The 19,598-nt window shown below is 34.0% G+C and overlaps 2 protein-coding genes across 2 annotated transcripts; both read left to right on the top strand.

Moving 5' to 3' along the window:
* The first annotated feature begins 4,027 nt into the window (after positions 1-4,027).
* LOC110603099 lies at positions 4,028-15,120 on the top strand. The gene is given in 19 exon segments (XM_043952064.1): positions 4,028-5,331; positions 5,420-5,551; positions 5,625-5,827; positions 5,959-6,169; positions 6,301-6,339; positions 6,342-6,537; positions 6,638-6,788; positions 6,879-7,173; positions 8,237-8,430; positions 8,497-8,551; positions 10,075-10,208; positions 10,299-10,583; positions 11,861-13,163; positions 13,252-13,383; positions 13,459-13,661; positions 13,793-14,003; positions 14,135-14,372; positions 14,473-14,623; positions 14,714-15,120. Coding segments are annotated over 19 exon segments (5,706 nt in total). The 5' UTR covers positions 4,028-4,055; the 3' UTR covers positions 15,011-15,120.
* Positions 15,081-18,522, top strand: LOC110603101 (G-type lectin S-receptor-like serine/threonine-protein kinase RKS1). The gene is given in 7 exon segments (XM_043951777.1): positions 15,081-16,507; positions 16,596-16,745; positions 16,803-17,005; positions 17,142-17,352; positions 17,484-17,721; positions 17,822-17,972; positions 18,063-18,522. Coding segments are annotated over 7 exon segments (2,529 nt in total). The 5' UTR covers positions 15,081-15,228; the 3' UTR covers positions 18,360-18,522.
* The last annotated feature ends 1,076 nt before the right edge of the window (positions 18,523-19,598 follow it).

The raw sequence follows: 19,598 nt of genomic DNA, 5'->3' as shown, positions 1-19,598 counted from the left end.
TTTGGAAAGCCAATCACACACATCAACTAATTTTGAAATTTACCATTAAACTGCCAGCGTCAACGGAGATTCAAGAGAATTTCAAAACGCACTACTTTTAAAAATGTAACGAGCAACAGGTCTTACTATTATAAAGTTTGAGATGAAAATTTCACTGTTTAGAGAAATAATTTTATATTTTAATTTTTTTTCAATTTTTTTTTATAATTTTACATATTATAATTTTTTCTATTATAAATAGTTTTTTATTAGCTATTTGAAACTCACTTTTTAATCTTTCAAAAATTTCAATAAAATTTTTTAGTTTCTAACCTCTCGTTTCTATTATATCATTTATTGGTTAAAACTCCTAACAGAATCAATACTTTATCAGCCTAAAATCAATTTTATTTAGTTTTCTTTATTAAATAACTATTTTTTTTAATTGGCTATGGTTTTAACTAAAATCAATTTCAACTTAGAAAATCTTAAACTTCAAAAGGTATATTCAATTTGTTTCCAAGGCTTTTTGTTCCTCGAAGATATTTAAATTGTTGAAATTTTTGGAGTTGAAAAATTTAATGCATTGGAACCATCTCATGGATTTCCGATGAAATAGTGAATTGTTGAATGATAAACGGAGAATTACCGGAAGGTTCTTAAATTTTTTAAAAATTTATTAGTTAATTTATATTTCAAAATCAATTAATTAAAACCTCTCTGTATTTACAAAAATTAAATTATTTATTAAAAAAACTCAGTTAATTAAGTAGCATGGATCAAAAAGACCAGTTTCAAACTATTGGTTAAGGTGAGCAGAATTGGAAATTTGGGGTAGGTATAGAGAAAAGGATTTTTTTGTTATTTACTGAACGTATTACAGAAGTTTATATAATACAAGTTTACAACTAACTAAATACAAGATAAGTATACCGCTATAACTCAAGTTACAAATAGATAAAACTGTTATAGATTGGATTGGTGCAGAAGTAAGTCGCACCAAGATTATCACAATGAAGGACTGGTGGTTGTGATATTAGTACTCCCAAATCTTGTAATAAACTTTAAACCCAAAATACCTCTGCTGCAGCATTGGCTAAGGCTTTGTACTCAGCCTCTGTAGAAGATCGTGAGACAGTCTTTTGCCGACTAATTTCCAGGAGATAATATTAGAACTAAGATATAGAATATAAGCCGTTGTAGACCGCTCATTATCAAGGACACCACCCCAATCAGAATCAGAGAAGGCAGACAGAGTATGAGTGGAATTTCGATTGAGAAATAAGTCATAATGTATGGTTCTTTTGAGATATCGCAAAACACGTTTGATGACGACTAACTAAATGGGTGTTTCACGAACTTTTAACGCAACAACTATGGGACTGTAATCATCTCCCAATCGCGTGATAATATAAACAATTAAGTCATCATCACTTACCGGATTCTGGGTAAGAGCAAGCTCATCTGCAATAGCCCTCATCTCATTGAGAAAAACAGCAATCGGTTTGGTTCCCTTAGAGTTCTGTGCTAATTTAGTTTTTAAGGATAAAATTCTAGAACTAGAAACATTAGCAAAACTCTGGTGAAGTCGATCCCATGCTTCTTTGGCAGTATTCGCTGAAGAAATCAAGGGTTAAATAGTATCAAAACAACTTCTTAAAAGAGCACTGATCAAGATTTGATCTTGTCGAAACCATAAGGCGAAAGCTGGGTTGACTATTTTGTCTTTTTCAGAAAGAAATTGTGATGGTGCAACCCGTGAACCATCAATAAAATCAAGTAAATCAAAACCAATTAAGGTTGATTGGATCTGTTTTCTCCAAACAGAAAAATTCTCCTGAGTAAGTTTAATTAGAAAATGCGTTGGAGCATTTAATTGAATAACAGTATTAGATGACGAAGCCATTAATTAAAAGAAAATTGGATCAGAAAACTTGTGAGAGCAGATTGCGGCTCTGATACCATATAGAGAAAGGGGTTTTTTTGTTATTTACTGAACGTATTACAGAAGCTTATATAATACAAGTCTATAACTAACTAAATACAATATAAGTATACAGCTATAACTCAAGTTACAAATAGATAAAACTGTTATAGTTAGTCTTTATCCTTAATAGTAGGTTCGAGCAATATTCGGTTTAAAGTAAAAAAAAATTAATTGAGCCGAAATAATTTGAAAATTCGATTCGATTTTTTATTCAGTTCGGTTCAATTTTTAATTTTAAAAATTTTAGTTATTTCGATTCGATTCGATTTTGATCAGAAAAAAATAAAAAAAATCGAATCGAACTAATTAGTGATAATAGTATATTATTTTTAATAATATAGAGATTGAATCACATTAAAATTAAAATAATTTAATTAAATTTTAAAATATTTAAAAAAGATAAAAAATAAAAAAATTATTAAAAATTTAAACCGATTAAAATCAGTTTGATTCAATTCGATTTCTAATTAAAATCAATTCGATTTAATTTTTATAAATATCAAAATTTTAATTTTCAGTTAGTTTAGTTAAATTCATCTCCCCTAATTTAGAGTATGAAATGGTCAAAAATCACAGCTCCAAGAATTAGAAATTTGGAGCAGAATTAGAAATTTGGAGTATGGAATGAGCAGAATTAGAAACTATTGGTTAAGGTGAGCAGAATTAGAAATTACTACCTTTACCATATTTTATGGGAAAAGTCTAAGTAAACTATTAAATATGTTCGAGAAAAAAAAACCCTTAAATAAGTTTTTCTGAATTTAATTTTTATTAATTATATTCAATAAAAACTTAATAAATTAAGTACAATTATAAGAAGACACAAGCAGGTTTTCTATCATATTCAATTTAGTACCTTAAATATTATTTTGGCAAACAAAACTTTGAACCTTATCTTTAAATCTAAATAAATTATTCTTAATTAAAATAAAAATTACATAGGAAAAAAAGTTAATATCGATTTGTTTTTTATCATGCAAGGAGAATTGCATTTTTAGGACTTGAAGGATAAATTTATAAGAGGGACACTAATAAATATTAAAAATAGAAATAAAATAAATTAAAGTTTAAAAAATTAAATAAAATCAAATTAAAATAATCCCAATTAGCAAACTAAATAAATAAAAGGGAAAATTACTTTTTAGTCCCTGAGGTTTAACGTAATTAACACTTCTGTCCATCTATTTTGGCGATCCAACACTTAAATCCCTCACTTTCTCTTCCGTCCAAATTCGTAGTCCTTCCGTCCATTTAAACCGTTTGGTCAAAGAGTCAAAAGTGAGATGTGATGATTTTTTCCAAAAATACCCTTCTTTCAATGTGAAATTCCAAAAGAAGAAGAAGTAATTTTGTCAATTCACGTGTTCCAAACGGCTATTTTGAACGGAAGGACTACGAATTTGGACAGAAAAGAAAATGAGGGAGTGAGGGACTTAAGTGTTGGGTCGCCAAAATAGAGGGATAGAAGTGTTAATTACGTTAAACCTCAGGGACTACAAAATAATTTTTCCTAAATAAAAATAAGCAATCAAACACTCACATCCAAGAGGGAGTCGAGATCGAATCTCTCTGGCTCGAAATAGTAAGTAATTTTGAGCATTTCTAAGATTATATAAATTAATAATTTATTATTTATTAAGTGAAAACTTAATTAGATGTAAATACGAAATTTAAAATTTTATTTGGCAAAAAACTTAACCGTTCTTATTTGAAGTTTAATGAAAAAAATTGAACTTATTTAGATTTCTTTTCTGATATTTTATTCTTACATGAACGTTAAAGAAAATTTATGATATAGACAGATAAGTCACCATCATTGCGACGGCTACAAAATTTTCAAAAAAAAAATCCCCTTAAATTTCAAAAGAAGTGTCCATCAAGAAAAACTTTTTAAAAAAATTTGACTAAATCTTAAATATAAAATTATTGATGCACTACTTTCTAAATTATGACGACTCATCATTTTTCTTTGAAGATTCAGAAAACTGACAGCTGCACCAAAAGAATTTTATAAATATACAACAGTCGTAATAAAACTCGGAAAATTGCCAATATATACTAGCGTTGGCTTTACAAAGATCAACTCTTCATGGATGCTAAAACAATTCGTCTCTATTTTGCTTTACTTGTCCTCCACAGATTAACACTTTGTACTTCTACAGACACCATCACCATTAACCAAACCTTAAGAGAAGGAGACCTTCTGGTTTCCAAACAAAACAAGTTTGCACTGGGATTTTTTAGCCCTGGCAATTCCAGCTATAGATATCTTGGAATTTGGTTTTATAAGATATCATTACAAACTCATACTGTTGTGTGGGTGGCCAACAGGGACAATCCAATCAATGGTTCTGCAGGTTTTCTCTCCATCAACCAATATGGCAACCTTGTTCTCTATGGTAATAGAGATGAAAAGTTTCCGATATGGTCTGCAAATGTTTCAGTGGATTTAGCAAATACTTGTGTAGCTCAGCTCTTTGATTCAGGAAACTTCGTTCTCTTCCAAGGTTCAAGAAGAATATTTGTATGGCAGAGCTTTGATCATCCTACTAATACCATGCTACCAGGAATGCGGCTTGGGCTCGACAAGAGAACAGGTCTCAACCGGTTCCTGACTTCCTGGAAATCAACAGATGATCCTGGAATCGGTGACTACTCTCTGAAGCTCAACCTAGTTGGCTCACCACAATTTTTTCTTTATGATGGTTCCAAACCTTTCTGGAGAGGCACGCCATGGCCGTGGAGGACACCAGATATATACAACTACAGCTACGTTAATAGTGAAGAAGAAATAACCTTTTCCTACTCTCATGACGACAGCTCTGTTCTCTTCCAATTGATGGTGCATGAATCAGGAATGCTTATGTGGGTTTCAAGGCGTGAAAGTGATGCTAATTGGAAGGAGTTCTGGTCAGGATCCAAGTATCGTTGTGACTCTTATGGACGCTGCGGTGCTAACAGTATATGCGATCCTAGACATCTCAATGAATTTGAATGTTCTTGTTTACCTGGATATGAACCCAAGTTCCCAAGAAACTGGTTTAGGATGAGAGATGGATCGGGTGGCTGTGTTAGAAAGCGATTGAAATCTTCATCAGTGTGTGGGCAAGGGGAAGGGTTTGTGAAAGTGCCTCAAGTTAAGGTTCCTGATACTTCAACAGCAGTTTGGGTGAATATGAGTATGTCCCGTGTGGACTGTGAACAAGAATGCTACAAAGATTGTTCATGTTCTGCATATGCCAGCATAAAAATTCCAGGGAAAGATGTTGCCTGCTTGGCTTGGTATGGGGATTTGATGGACATAGTGGATCTTATGGATCATAGCGGCTACGATGTTTATGTCCGAGTCGACGCAATTGAATTAGGTATCACATTCATTGCTCTGCACTAGTTTTCTCCATTGCTCTGTTATTCCCGCCTAGATAGCTCCATGACACTTTTGAACTTTAGCAGCTGAGATTGAGAGATCAAATGGTTTTCTTGAAATGAAGGGGATGCTGGCCTTTCTGATAGTTTCAGTTTCATCAGCCTGGTTTGTCATCATCATATTTGCCTATTTGTGGCTGAGGAAGAGAAAGAAAAGAGGCAAGTAAATTTTTTTACCTTCCCATGTATATGATTCTTGATAATCATTTCAATTTGTGTTGTTCAAAAACAGTAAAGAACAAATCCAACAGGAGATTGTTTGATTCTATAAATGGTCCACACTACCACAAAGATAATTTTGAAGCGGATGACATCCAGACAAGCAGGAGTCATACAGACTTGGCATTTTTCAACCTTAGCACCATATCTGCTGCCACTGATAATTTTTCTCAAGCTAACAAGATTGGACAAGGTGGCTTTGGTTCTGTTTATAAGGTAGAATTTAACTCTCTATCCAATATCTAAAAATTGAAATTCTTCTCATTTTGATTTGTTCTCGTTCACATGGTGTTCTGTGTGAAAACAAATTCAGACATAGGTGTAATCTCGCAAACATGTTTTTGCAGGGTCAGCTAACTAATGGAAAGGAGGTTGCTGTAAAAAGGCTATCAAAAAATTCGGGGCAAGGAGCAGAAGAATTTAAAAATGAAGCTATGTTGATGGCCAAGCTTCAACATAGGAATCTTGTGAAACTTTTAGGATGTTGCGTTCAGGAAGAAGAGCGAATTTTGATTTATGAATACTTGTCAAATGGAAGTTTGGACTTGTTTCTCTTTGGTGAGTTTTCTAATTTTTCTATTCTCTTGTTGGTTTCCTAATTGTATCTCCTTTACGAGGATACAATTAAGATATACAAATTATATATATTATTTAACACTAACTCGATAAAAATTATTAAACTTTTAAAGATACAACAAGAAGTTCATTCCTGAATTGGAGTAAACGTTACAAATCATAGTTGGAATTGCACGTGGAATTTTATATCTTCACCAGGACTCAAGGTGGCGAATCATCCACAGAGACTTAAAAAGTAGCAACATCCTCTTAGATGCAGAGCTGAATCCAAAAATTTCAGATTTTTGAATGGCTAGAATACTCGAAGATGACCAGATACAACACAAGACACATAGAGTTGTAGGGACATAGTAAGTATTCAAGTAAAGATTGCCCTTATCACTCAACATCAAACAGATTGCTATAAAAAACCAATTCTCTCCTTAACATGTGCATTCTTTTATTTTGCAGTGGCTACATGTCGCCAGAGTATGCCGTGTTAGGAAAATTTTCAGTAAAGTCCGATGTATTCAGCTTTGGTGTAATATTGTTGGAGATTATAAGTGGGAAGAAAAGCAATGGCTTCCATCAAGAGGATCCTTCCCTAACCTTGATAGGACATGTAAGTGATAGAAACTCTTGATTTGTTATCTTCTCAACTAAATAATTTTACTGAAAGTTTATTTCATGCATGGTGATGCTATGAACAAAGGTGTGGGAGCTATGGCAAGAAGACAAAGCAATGGAGATAGTTGACTCAACATTAAAGGAATCATACAATTCCCATGAAGTGTTGAAATGTATTCACATTGCACTCTTGTGTGTGCAAGAAGATGCAGTGGACAGACCAACTATATCAGCAATCATTGTCATGTTAGATAGTGAAATCTCTCTTCCTTGTCCAAAACAACCAGCTTTCATTTTCAGAACTTCTTGCAACAGTTCACCAATATGGGAAGGACCAAGTTCTGTGAATGAAATGTCAATCACTGAAACTGTAGCTCGCTAATTGAAGCATACTTCCTCTCATAGACTAAACTAACTAGAATTAAGGGACTAAATCATTCGATTTTTTAAATTAAGGGACCATTTTGCTATTGGTAGTAGACAAAAACCCATCAATAATATACAAATTTCACAGGTACAGACATTTGCTCACTGATACATTCATCTCATCATGAATAAAAAACGAAGAGCAACTAAAATAAGACAAAACCCATTAAAAACTCACAATCGGTGTCATGTTTTCTAATTAATGAGATGCTTTTCAGCTGAATAGAGATCCAAAAGCACTAAAACTAACTTCAAAATTAGGAACCCATGGAAAAGTAAAAAGCAGAAAATTACCTGTAAAGCGATTGGCTCATATGTGATATCCAGAGGCTCCATCAGCCACCGAGGAAGTGTTTTATAGTGGAGTGGTGGCCATGGAAAGTCATCTGTGGAGGGTTTTTTTTGCACAAAGTCATCTGGAGAATGCGAGATTGTAGATGACACAGAGAATTGCACAATGCTCAGAGCAAATTTTTTGGAGGTATTGTACTTAAGGGTTTTTTAATTAATCAACTTGTAACGGCTGCGCTCCAACAACAGCAAATAACTTTTAGACCAATGCAAGTTACTCACACCTTATCTCTTTGTGACTCAAGACTATAGTTTCTTCATTTTCTTAAATTTAACTTTTTCTTTTTCCTTCTCCACTGATTATGTTTTGCGTCAATTGACTATTTATAGAAGATGTTGTTGTCCCTATTAAGAACTACAGAAATATTCCGATCGTCATTATAATTTCTGTATAGTAGAGATATTTTTCACATACAATCCAATTAATTTTAAGAATATGCAAATCTTTTTGACAGATTTATGACATTCTTTAAAGGAGTATTTATTATGGAATTAGAGGCAAAAATATATCTATTTCAATTTTTTAATAATGTTGATTTTAAAAATATAGAGAATGGGGTCGTTGGTTGTACAATTGATTTCTGCTTGTTAGAAAGAAGATATAAGGTAACGAAAATCATTTTCATATCCCTCTAACTCATTTTAATTTTTGGATTCTGATTAAAGATCTCCCTTCTGATTATTATAACAAGACATTGGCTAAATTGGTCGGGACTTTTGTTAGCCACTATAAAGAGTATGATATGAAGAATGGTTCAGCTATGTTGCCGGACCCTATGAGAGTTAAAGTTTATTTGGACATTCAGCAGCTTTTGAAACGGCGGAAGAAGTTTATTGGAGATGATGGTACTGTGTTTACTGTGAAGTTTCAATACGAAAAACCGACTATTTTTTGTTATTTATGTGGGAAACTGAATCATGTGTAGGCTTTCTGTGACTTGCGCCTGAGGTTGAAGAAAGAAGATATCAAGTTTAGTTGGGGTAATTTCCTCAGAGCACCTATTCATCAGAACAAGAGACCGACAAGCTTGTGGCTGCGTGATTCCGGCAATTCTACTCCGCCGAAATTTGTGTTAGGATTGGCATCAACTAGTAATTTTGAAAACACTAATTTGGCAGTATATAATAAGCACTTCTCCTTATTTGACAAAAGTCAACCCATTGTAAATAAGGAGACCATATTATAGACATGGATAAGAATTCTGTAGGCCAAGGCAGTTCTAATAAACTTGATGAGGAGATTGCAGTCCGAATAAATGCTGATACTAAAAAAAGGACAAGAAACACTAAACATAACGTTATTATAGGTTTATGGTTGTTTTTCTTCAAATTTTATTGATTCGGTTATTTCGGAAGGTAATATTCAATGGATGTTTACTAGTTATTATGGGTTTCCGGAATCGTAACGACGACGTCAGTCTTCAAGCTTTATCTCATAGAAACTCTCTTCCGTGATTTTGTTCGGAAGACTTTAATAATTTATGCTCGAGAGATGAGAAAGAAGAAGGAGAATATTTGCCAAATTATCTTATGCAGGCACTCGAGGAACATTTTTACCAAATTATCTTATGTAGGGGGTTTGATTTTAAATGATTGTAAATTTTTGTTAGACTCTAGAACGGATATTTCTGTTAGATGGATTCGTCGTAATTCTACTCTAACTGCTCATACTTTGACTAGAGAAGCTATTAGATATAATAGTCTCTCTATTTGGGATAATATCCCTCTTTATTTGATAAAATTTTATTAATATAATCAATAGTTTTGTTTTAAAAAAAAAAACTTTTAGACCTAACCCTTTCCATTTTAATTTCCTATGGATGTATTGTTAAGCCAGGATTATATGGTTAATGCATTGGCGACTCACCTTGATATTATTTTTTTTAATATTTATTAGTCTTACATAATTTTTTAATATTGTAGCTCGAACTAGAGTGGACATGTTCAAATTAAAAAAACCGATTGAATTAAATTAATTTAAAAATTTAATTTGAATTTTTATTTATTTCAATTCGGTTCGGTTTTTAATTTTAAAAATTTCGATTATTTCGGTTCGATTTGATTTTAATTAAAAAAATTTTAAAAATCGAATCGAACCGATTAGTGATAATAATATATTATTTTAAAAAATATAGAGAGATTAGATCATATTAAGGTTAATATATTCTAATTAAATTTTAAAATATTAAAAATAAAGTGTAAGAAATAAAAAAATTTATTAAAAATTCAAACTGATTAAACTGAATCGAATTGAATCAGACTGATTCGGTTCGATTTGATTTTTGATCAAAATCAATTCTGTTCGATTCTCATAAAAAATTAAAATTTCGATTTTAAATTTATTTGATTTAATTCAATTTTAAACCAAACCGACTAAATGTTCACTCTAACTTCAACGTAAATTATAACAGCACCTGTTTAACTGACTTAAATACCTTTTTTTCACTTAATTAATAAATTTAAAATGATTTGAAAATTTTGTTTTAAATTTAAAATGTTGCCAGAGTATGCCTTGTTAGGAAAATTTTCAGTAAAGTCCGATGTATTCAGCTTTGGTGTAATATTGTTGGAGATTATAAGTGGGAAGAAAAGCAATGGCTTCCATCAAGAGGATCCTTCCCTAACCTTGATAGGACATGTGAGCGATAGAAACTCTTGATTTGTTAACTTCTCAACAAAATAATTTTACTGAAAGTTTATTTCATGCATGGTGATGCTATGAACAAAGGTGTGGGAGCTATGGCAAGAAGACAGAGCAATGGAGATAGTTGACTCAACATTAAAGGAATCATACAATTCCCATGAAGTGTTGAAATGTATTCACATTGCACTCTTGTGTGTGCAAGAAGATGCTGTGGACAGACGAACTATATCAGCAATCATTGTCATGTTAGATAGTGAAATCTCTCTTCCTTGTCCAAAACAACCAGCTTTCATTTTCAGAACTTCTTGCAACAGTTCACCAATATGGGAAGGACCAAGTTCTGTCAATGAAATGTCGATCACTGAAACTGTAGCTCGCTAATTGAAGCATACTTTCTCTCATAGACTAAGCTAACTAGAATTAAGGGACTAAATCATTCGATTTTTTAAATTAAGGGACCATTTTGCTATTGGTAGTAGACAAAAACCCATCAGTAATATACAAATTTCACAGGTACAGACATTTGCTCACTGATACATTCATCTCATCATGAATAAAAAGCGAAGAGCAACTAAAATAAGACAAAACCCATTAAAAACTCACAATTGGGGTCCTGTTTTCTAACTAATGAGATGCTTTTCAGCTGAATAGAGATCCAAAAGCACTAAAACTAACTTCAAAATTAGGAACCCATGGAAAAGTAAAAAGCAGAAAATTACCTGTGAAGCGATTGGCACATATGAGATATCCAGAGGCTCCATCAGGAAGTGTTTAGAGAGGAAATTGGATGATATATATATAAAATGATAGTTTTTGACACAAAATAACATGAACTTATAATATGACCTCATCGCAACTTCAAAAGGTACTTTTCAATTTGTCTTCAAGGCTTTGTACTAAAGAAATATTTAAAGAATAAATAAATTTTGTTAGATTTGAAATAGGGAACTTTTGAATTGTTAAAAACGCATGCCTGACTTTGATAGCCTCAGGGATGCCAAGTCTAAATTGGAATATTTGGTTTAGGTGGCGTGAATTATAAATCTAGAGCACAGAATTGGTCAACAATCCCAATTTCACATAATTATTGATTATATCGATGTAGTTGACACAAAATTATATTACAATTGACTTACTAAAAAACTAAATTAATTAAGATCGATTCGTGAATATGTGATTCTACAATTATTTTTTAAAAAGTTTTACTCTATAATTGAAAGGATGAATTTTAATGAAAAACTAAAATGTACATTGATTGAATTTTTTTTATTAATAAAATTAAATATTATCTAATCAGACTCTTAATCAAATTGTTATTATGTAATTATATTTATATTTTACTGATTATTGTATTATATTATATATATATATTAGTAAAGTGATAATAATTTTTATATTTAAATTTAAATTAACATTATATATATATATATAAAATCAAATGCATGTAAAAAATTTTCTCCTATATGCATTTGTCTTATAAATAAGTCAAAATGTCAAAATTTCTCCATTTCCAATAAAATTTCAAATTGGTGGGGACTCATATTTCTTTGAAGACTCAGAAAACTGACAACTGCACCAAAAGAATTTTATAAATATGCAACAGTCGTAATAAAACTCGGAAAATTGCCAAAACCCGTATATACTAGCGTTGGCTTTACAAAGATCAACTCTTCATGGATGCTAAAACAATTCGTCTCTATTTTGCTTTACTTGTACTCCACAGATTAACACTTTCTACTTCCACAGACACCATCAGCATTAGCCAAACCTTCAGAGAAGGAGACCTTCTGGTTTCCAAACAAAACAAGTTTGCACTGGGATTTTTTAGCCCTGGCAATTCCAGCTATAGATATCTTGGAATTTGGTTTTATAAGATATCATTTCAAACTGATACTGTTGTGTGGGTGGCCAACAGGGACAATCCAATCACTGGTTCTGCAGGTTTTCTCTCCATCAACAAATATGGCAACCTTGTTCTCTATGGTAATAAAGAAGAAAAGTTTCCAATATGGTCTGCAAATGTTTCAGTGGATTTAGCAAATACTTGTGTAGCTCAGCTCTTTGATTCAGGAAACTTTGCTCTCTTCCAAGGTTCAAGAAGAGTAATTGTATGGCAGAGCTTTGATCATCCTACTAATACCTTGCTACCAGGAATGCGGCTTGGGCTCGACAAGAGAACAGGTCTCAACCGGTTCCTGAATTCCTGGAAATCAACAGATGATCCTGGAATCGGTGACTACTCTCTGAAGCTCAACCCAGTTGGCTCACCAGCATTTTTTCTGTACGATGGTTCCAAACCTTACTGGAGAGGCACGCCATGGCCGTGCGGAAGACCAGATATATTCAACTACAGCTACGTTAATAGTGAAGAGGAAATATTCTTTTCCTACTCTCATGACGACAGCTCTGTTCTCTTCCAATTGATGGTCCATGAATCAGGAACGCTTCTGTGGGTTTCAAGGCGTGAAAGTGATGCTAATTGGAAGGAGTTCTGGTCAGCCTCCAAGTATCGTTGTGACTCTTATGGACGCTGCGGTGCTAACAGTGTATGCGATCCTAAAAATGTCAATATATATGAATGTTCTTGTTTACCTGGTTACGAACCCAAGTTCCCAAGAAACTGGTTTCCGATGAGAGATGGATCGGGTGGCTGTGTTAGAAAGCGATTGAAATCTTCATCAGTGTGTGGGCAAGGGGAAGGGTTTGTGAAAGTGCCTCAAGTTAAGATTCCTGATACTTCAACAGCAGTTTGGGTGAATATGAGTATGTCCCGTGTGGACTGTGAACAAGAATGCTACAAAGATTGTTCATGCTCTGCCTATGCCAGCATAAAAATTCCAGGGGAAGCTGTTGCCTGCTTGGCTTGGTATGGGGATTTGATGGACATAGTGGATCTTATGGATCATAGCGGCTACGATATTTATGTTCGAGTTGATGCAATTGAATTAGGTATCACATTCATTGCTCTGCACTAGTTTTCTCAATTGCTCTGTTATTCCTGCCTAGATAGCTCCATCACACTTTTGAACTTTAGCAGCTGAGATTGAGAGATCAAATGGTTTTCTTGAAATGAAGGGGATGCTGGCTTTTCTGGTAGTTTCAGTTTCGTCAGCATGGTTTGTCATCATCTTATTTGTCTACTTGTGGCTGAGGAAGAGAAAGAAAAGAGGCAAGTAATTAATGAAATGTCTCATTTTCCACAATATTTTTTATAATCATTTCAATTTGTGTTGTTCAAAAACAGTAAAGAACAAATCCAACAGGAGATTGTTTGATTCTATAAATGGTCCACACTATCACAAAGATAATTTTGAAGCGGATGACATCCAGACAAGCAGGAGTCATACAGACTTAGCATTTTTCAACCTTAGCACCATATCTGCTGCCACTGATAATTTTTCTCAAGCTAACAAGATTGGACAAGGTGGCTTTGGTTCTGTTTATAAGGTAGAATTTAACTCTCTATCCAATATCTAAAAATTGAAATTCTTCTCAATTTGATTTGTTCCTTTTCACATGGTGTTCTGTGTGAAAACAAATTCAGACATAGGTGTAATCTAGCAAACATGTTTTTGCAGGGTCAGCTAACTAATGGAAAGGAGGTTGCTGTAAAAAGGCTATCAAAAAATTCGGGGCAAGGAGCAGAAGAATTTAAAAATGAAGCTATGTTGATAGCCAAGCTTCAACATAGGAATCTTGTGAAACTTTTAGGATGTTGCATTCAGGAAGAAGAGCGAATTTTGATTTATGAATACTTGTCAAATGGAAGTTTGGACTTGTTTCTCTTTGGTGAGTTTTCTAATTTTTCTATTGCTTTGTTGGTTTCCTAATTGGATCTCCTCTACGAGGATTCGATTAAGATATACAAATTATATATATTTTTTAACACTAACTTAATAAAAATTATTAAAATTTTAAAGATACAACAAGAAGTTCATTCTTGAATTGGAGTAAACGTTACAAAATTATAGTTGGAATCGCACGTGGAATCTTATATCTTCACCAAGACTCAAGGTGGCGAATCATCCATAGAGACTTAAAAAGCAGCAACATCCTCTTAGATGCAGAGATGAAACCAAAAATATCAGATTTTGGAACCGCTAGAATACTTGAAGATGACCAGATACAACACAAGACACATAGAGTTGTTGGGACATAGTAAGTATTCAAGTAAAGATTGCCCTTATCACTCAACATCAAACAGATTGCTATAAAAAACCAATTCTCTACTTAACATGTGCATTCTTTTATTTTGCAGTGGCTACATGTCGCCAGAGTATGCCGTGTTAGGAAAATTTTCAGTAAAGTCTGATGTATTCAGCTTTGGTGTAATATTGTTGGAGATTATAAGTGGGAAGAAAAGCAATGGCTTCCATCAAGAGGATCCTTCCCTAACCTTGATAGGACATGTGAGTGATAGAAACTCTTGATTTGTTAACTTCTCAACAAAATAATTTTACTGAAAGTTTATTTCATGCATGGTGATGCTATGAACAAAGGTGTGGGAGCTATGGCAAGAAGACAGAGCACTGGACATAGTTGATTCAACATTAAAGGAATCATACAATTCCCATGAAGTATTGAAATGTATTCACATTGCACTGTTATGTGTGCAAGAAGATGCAATGGACAGGCCAACAACATCAGCAATCATTGTCATGTTGGATAGTGAAATCACTCTTCCTTGTCCAAAACAACCTGCTTTCATTTTCAGAAATTCTCGCAACAGTTCACCAATATGGGAAGGACCAAGTTCTGTCAATGAAGTGTCGATCACTGAAACTGTAGCTCGCTAATTGAAGCGAACTTGCTCTCATAGACTTAGCTAATTTTACTTGTAAATGAATTGAAGCAAACTGCCGTCAAATTGGCGGGGACTCATATTTCTTTGAAGACTCAGAAAACAGACAACTGCACCAAAAGAATTTTATAAATATACAACAGTCGTAATAAAACTCGGAAAATTGCCAAAACCCGTATATACTAGCGTTGGCTTTACAAAGATCAACTCTTCATGGATGCTAAAACAATTCGTCTCTATTTTGCTTTACTTGTACTCCACAGATTAACACTTTCTACTTCCACAGACACCATCACCATTAACCAAACCTTAAGAGAAGGAGACCTTCTCGTTTCCAAACAAAACAAGTTTGCACTAGGATTTTTTAGCCCTGGCAATTCCAGCTATAGATATCTTGGAATTTGGTTTTATAAGATATCATTACAAACTGATACTGTTGTGTGGGTGGCCAACAGGGACAAAGCAATCAATGGTTCTGCAGGTTTTCTCTCCATCAACCAATATGGCAACCTTGTTCTCTATGGTAATAGAGATGAAAAGTTACCAATATGGTCTACAAATGTTTCAGTGGATTTAGCAAATACTTGTGTAGCTCAGCTCTTTGATTCAGGAAACTTTGTTCTCATCCAAGGTTCAAGAAAAATAATTGTATGGCAGAGCTTCGATCATCCTACTAATACCTTGCTACCAGGAATGCGGCTTGGGCTCGACAAGAGAACAGGTCTCAACCGGTTCCTGACTTCCTGGAAATCAACAGATGATCCTGGAATCGGTGACTACTCTCTGAAGCTCAACCCAGTTGGCTCACCAGTATTTTTTCTGTACGATGGTTCCAAACCTTACTGGAGAGGCACGCCATGGCCGTGCAGAAGACCACCAGATATATACAACTACAGCTACGTTAATAGTGAAGAGGAAATATCCTATTCCTACTCTCATGACGACAGCTCTGTTCTCTTCCAATTGATGGTGCATGAATCAGGAACGCTTATGTGGGTTTCAAGGCGTGAAAGTGATGCTAATTGGAAGGAGTTCTGGTCAGCCTCCAAGTATCGTTGTGACTCTTATGGACGCTGCGGCGCTAACAGTGTATGCGATCCTAAACATGTCAACGTATTTGAATGTTCTTGTTTACCTGGATATGAACCCAAGTTCCCAAGAAACTGGTTTCCTATGAGAGATGGATCGGGTGGCTGTGTTAGAAAGCGATTGAAATCTTCATCAGTGTGTGGGCAAGGGGAAGGGTTTGTGAAAGTGCCTCAAGTTAAGGTTCCTGATACTTCAACAGCAGTTTGGGTGCATATGAGTATGTCCCGTGTGGACTGTGAACAAGAATGCTACGAAGATTGTTCATGCTCTGCCTATGCCAGCATAAAAATTCCAGGGAAAGATGTTGCCTGCTTGGCTTGGTATGGGGATTTGATGGACATAGTGGATCTTATGGATCATAGCGGCTACGATGTTTATGTTCGAGTTGATGCAATTGAATTAGGTATCACATTCATTGCTCTGCACTAGTTTTCTCCATTGCTCTGTTATTCCTGCCTAGATAGCTCCATCACACTTTTGAACTTTAGCAGCTGAGATTGAGAGATCAAATGGTTTTCTTGAAATGAAGGGGATGCTGGCTTTTCTGGTAGTTTCAGTTTCGTCAGCATGGTTTGTCATCATCTTATTTGTCTACTTGTGGCTGAGGAAGAGAAAGAAAAGAGGCAAGTAATTAATGAAATGTCTCATTTTCCACAATATTTTTTATAATCATTTCAATTTGTGTTGTTCAAAAACAGTAAAGAACAGATCCAACAGGAGATTGTTTGATTCTATAAATGGTCCACACTATCACAAAGATAATTTTGAAGCGGATGCCATCCAGACAAGCAGGAGTCATACAGACTTGGCATTTTTCAACCTTAGCACCATATCTGCTGCCACTGATAATTTTTCTCAAGCTAACAAGATTGGACAAGGTGGCTTTGGTTCTGTTTATAAGGTAGAATTTAACTCTCTATCCAATATCTAAAAATTGAAATTCTTCTCATTTTGATTTGTTCTTATCTTGTTTACATGGTGTTCTGTGTGAAAACAAATTCAGACATAGGTGTAATCTCGCAAACATGTTTTTTCAGGGTCAGCTAACTAATGGAAAGGAGGTTGCTGTAAAAAGGCTATCAAAAAATTCGGGGCAAGGAGCAGAAGAATTTAAAAATGAAGCTATGTTGATAGCCAAGCTTCAACATAGGAATCTTGTGAAACTTTTAGGATGTTGCATTCAGGAAGATGAGCGAATTTTGATTTATGAATACTTGTCAAATGGAAGTTTGGACTTGTTTCTCTTTGGTGAGTTTTCTAATTTTTCTATTGCCTTGTTGGCTTCCTAATTGGATCTCCTTTACGAGGATACGATTAAGATATACAAATTATATATATTATTTAACACTAACTCGATAAAAATTATTAAAATTTTAAAGATATAACAAGAAGTTCATTCTTGAATTGGAGTAAACGTTACGAAATCATAGTTGGAATCGCACGTGGAATCTTATATCTTCACCGGGACTCAAGGTGGCGAATCATCCATAGAGACTTAAAAAGCAGCAACATCCTCTTAGATGCAGAGATGAAACCAAAAATTTCAGATTTTGGAACGGCTAGAATACTCGAAGATGACCAGATAGAACACAAGACACATAGAGTTGTTGGGACATAGTAAGTATTCAAGTAAAGATTGCCCTTATCACTCAACATCAAACAGATTGCTATAAAAAACCAATTCTCTCCTTAACATGTGCATTCTTTTATTTTGCAGTGGCTACATGTCGCCAGAGTATGCCGTGTTAGGAAAATTTTCAGTAAAGTCCGATGTATTCAGCTTTGGTGTAATATTGTTGGAGATTATAAGTGGGAAGAAAAGCAATGGCTTCCATCAAGAGGATCCTTCCCTAACCTTGATAGGACATGTGAGTGATAGAAACTCTTGATTTGTTAACTTCTCAACTAAATAATTTTACTGAAAGTTTATTTCATGCAAGGCGATGCTATGAACAAAGGTGTGGGAGCTATGGCAAGAAGACAGAGCACTGGACATAGTTGATTCGACATTAAAGGAATCATACAATTCCCATGAAGTGTTGAAATGTATTCACATTGCACTGTTATGTGTGCAAGAAGATGCAATGGACAGGCCAACAACATCAGCAATCATTGTCATGTTAGATAGTGAAATCTCTCTTCCTTGTCCAAAACAACCAGCTTTCATTTTCAGAACTTCTTGCAACAGTTCACCAATATGGGAAGGACCAAGTTCTGTGAATGAAATGTCAATCACTGAAACTGTAGCTCGCTAATTGAAGCATACTTCCTCTCATAGACTAAGCTAACTAGAATTAAGGGACTAAATCATTCGATTTTTTAAATTAAGGGACCATTTTGCTATTGGTAGTAGACAAAAACCCATCAATAATATACAAATTTCACAGGTACAGACATTTGCTCACTGATACATTCATCTCATCATGAATAAAAAACGAAGAGAAACTAAAATAAGACAAAACCCATTAAAAACTCACAATCGGTGTCATGTTTTCTAATTAATGAGATGCTTTTCAGCTGAATAGAGATCCAAAAGCACTAAAACTAACTTCAAAATTAGGAACCCATGGAAAAGTAAAAAGCAGAAAATTACCTGTAAAGCGATTGGCTCATATGTGATATCCAGAGGCTCCATCAGCCACCGAGGAAGTGTTTTATAGTGGAGTGGTGGCCATGGAGAGTCATCTGTGGAGGGTTTTTTTGCCAAAGTCATCTGGAGAATGCGAGATTGTAGATGACACAGAGAATTGCACAATGCTCAGAGCAAATTTTTTGGAGGTATTGTACTTAAGGGTTTTTTAATTAATCAACTTGTAACGGCTCCGCTCCAACAACAGCAAATAACTTTTAGACCAATGCAAGTTACTCACATCTTATCCCTTTGTGACTCAATTCCATAGTTTCTTCTTTTCCTTAAATTTGACTTTTTCATTTTCCTTCACCGTATCATGTTTTGCGTCAATTGATTATTTATAAAGAAAAAAAAAATTTTTGTCCTATTAAGAACTACAGAAATATTTCAATCGTTACTTATGATTTCTGTAAGGTGGAGATATTTTTCACATACAATTCAATTAATTTTAAAAATATGCAAACATCTTTAACAGATTTATGACATCCTTTAAAGGAGTATTTATTATAGAATTAGAGTCAAAAATATATCTATTTCGATTTTTTAATAATGTTGATTTTAAAAATATAGAGAATGGGGTCGTTGGTTGTACAATTGATTCCTGCTTGTTTGAAAGAAATATAAAGTAATGAAAATACTCTCCATATCCCTCTAACTTATTCTAATTTCTAATTAAAGATCTCTTCTGGTTATTATAACAAGACGTTGACTAAATTGATCGGGACTTTTGTTGACCACTATAAAGAGTATGATATGAAAAATGGTTTAGTTATGTTGCCGGACCCTATGAGAGTTAAAGTTTATTTGGACATTTGGCAACTTTTGAAACGGCGGAAGAAGTTTGTTGGAGATGATGGTACTG

Source organism: Manihot esculenta, chromosome 16 (assembly GCF_001659605.2).
Source record: "Manihot esculenta cultivar AM560-2 chromosome 16, M.esculenta_v8, whole genome shotgun sequence".
Classification (NCBI taxonomy): domain Eukaryota; kingdom Viridiplantae; phylum Streptophyta; class Magnoliopsida; order Malpighiales; family Euphorbiaceae; genus Manihot; species Manihot esculenta.
The sequence above is the reverse complement of the archived record's forward strand: the minus strand, read 5'-3'. Positions and strand labels throughout refer to the sequence as shown.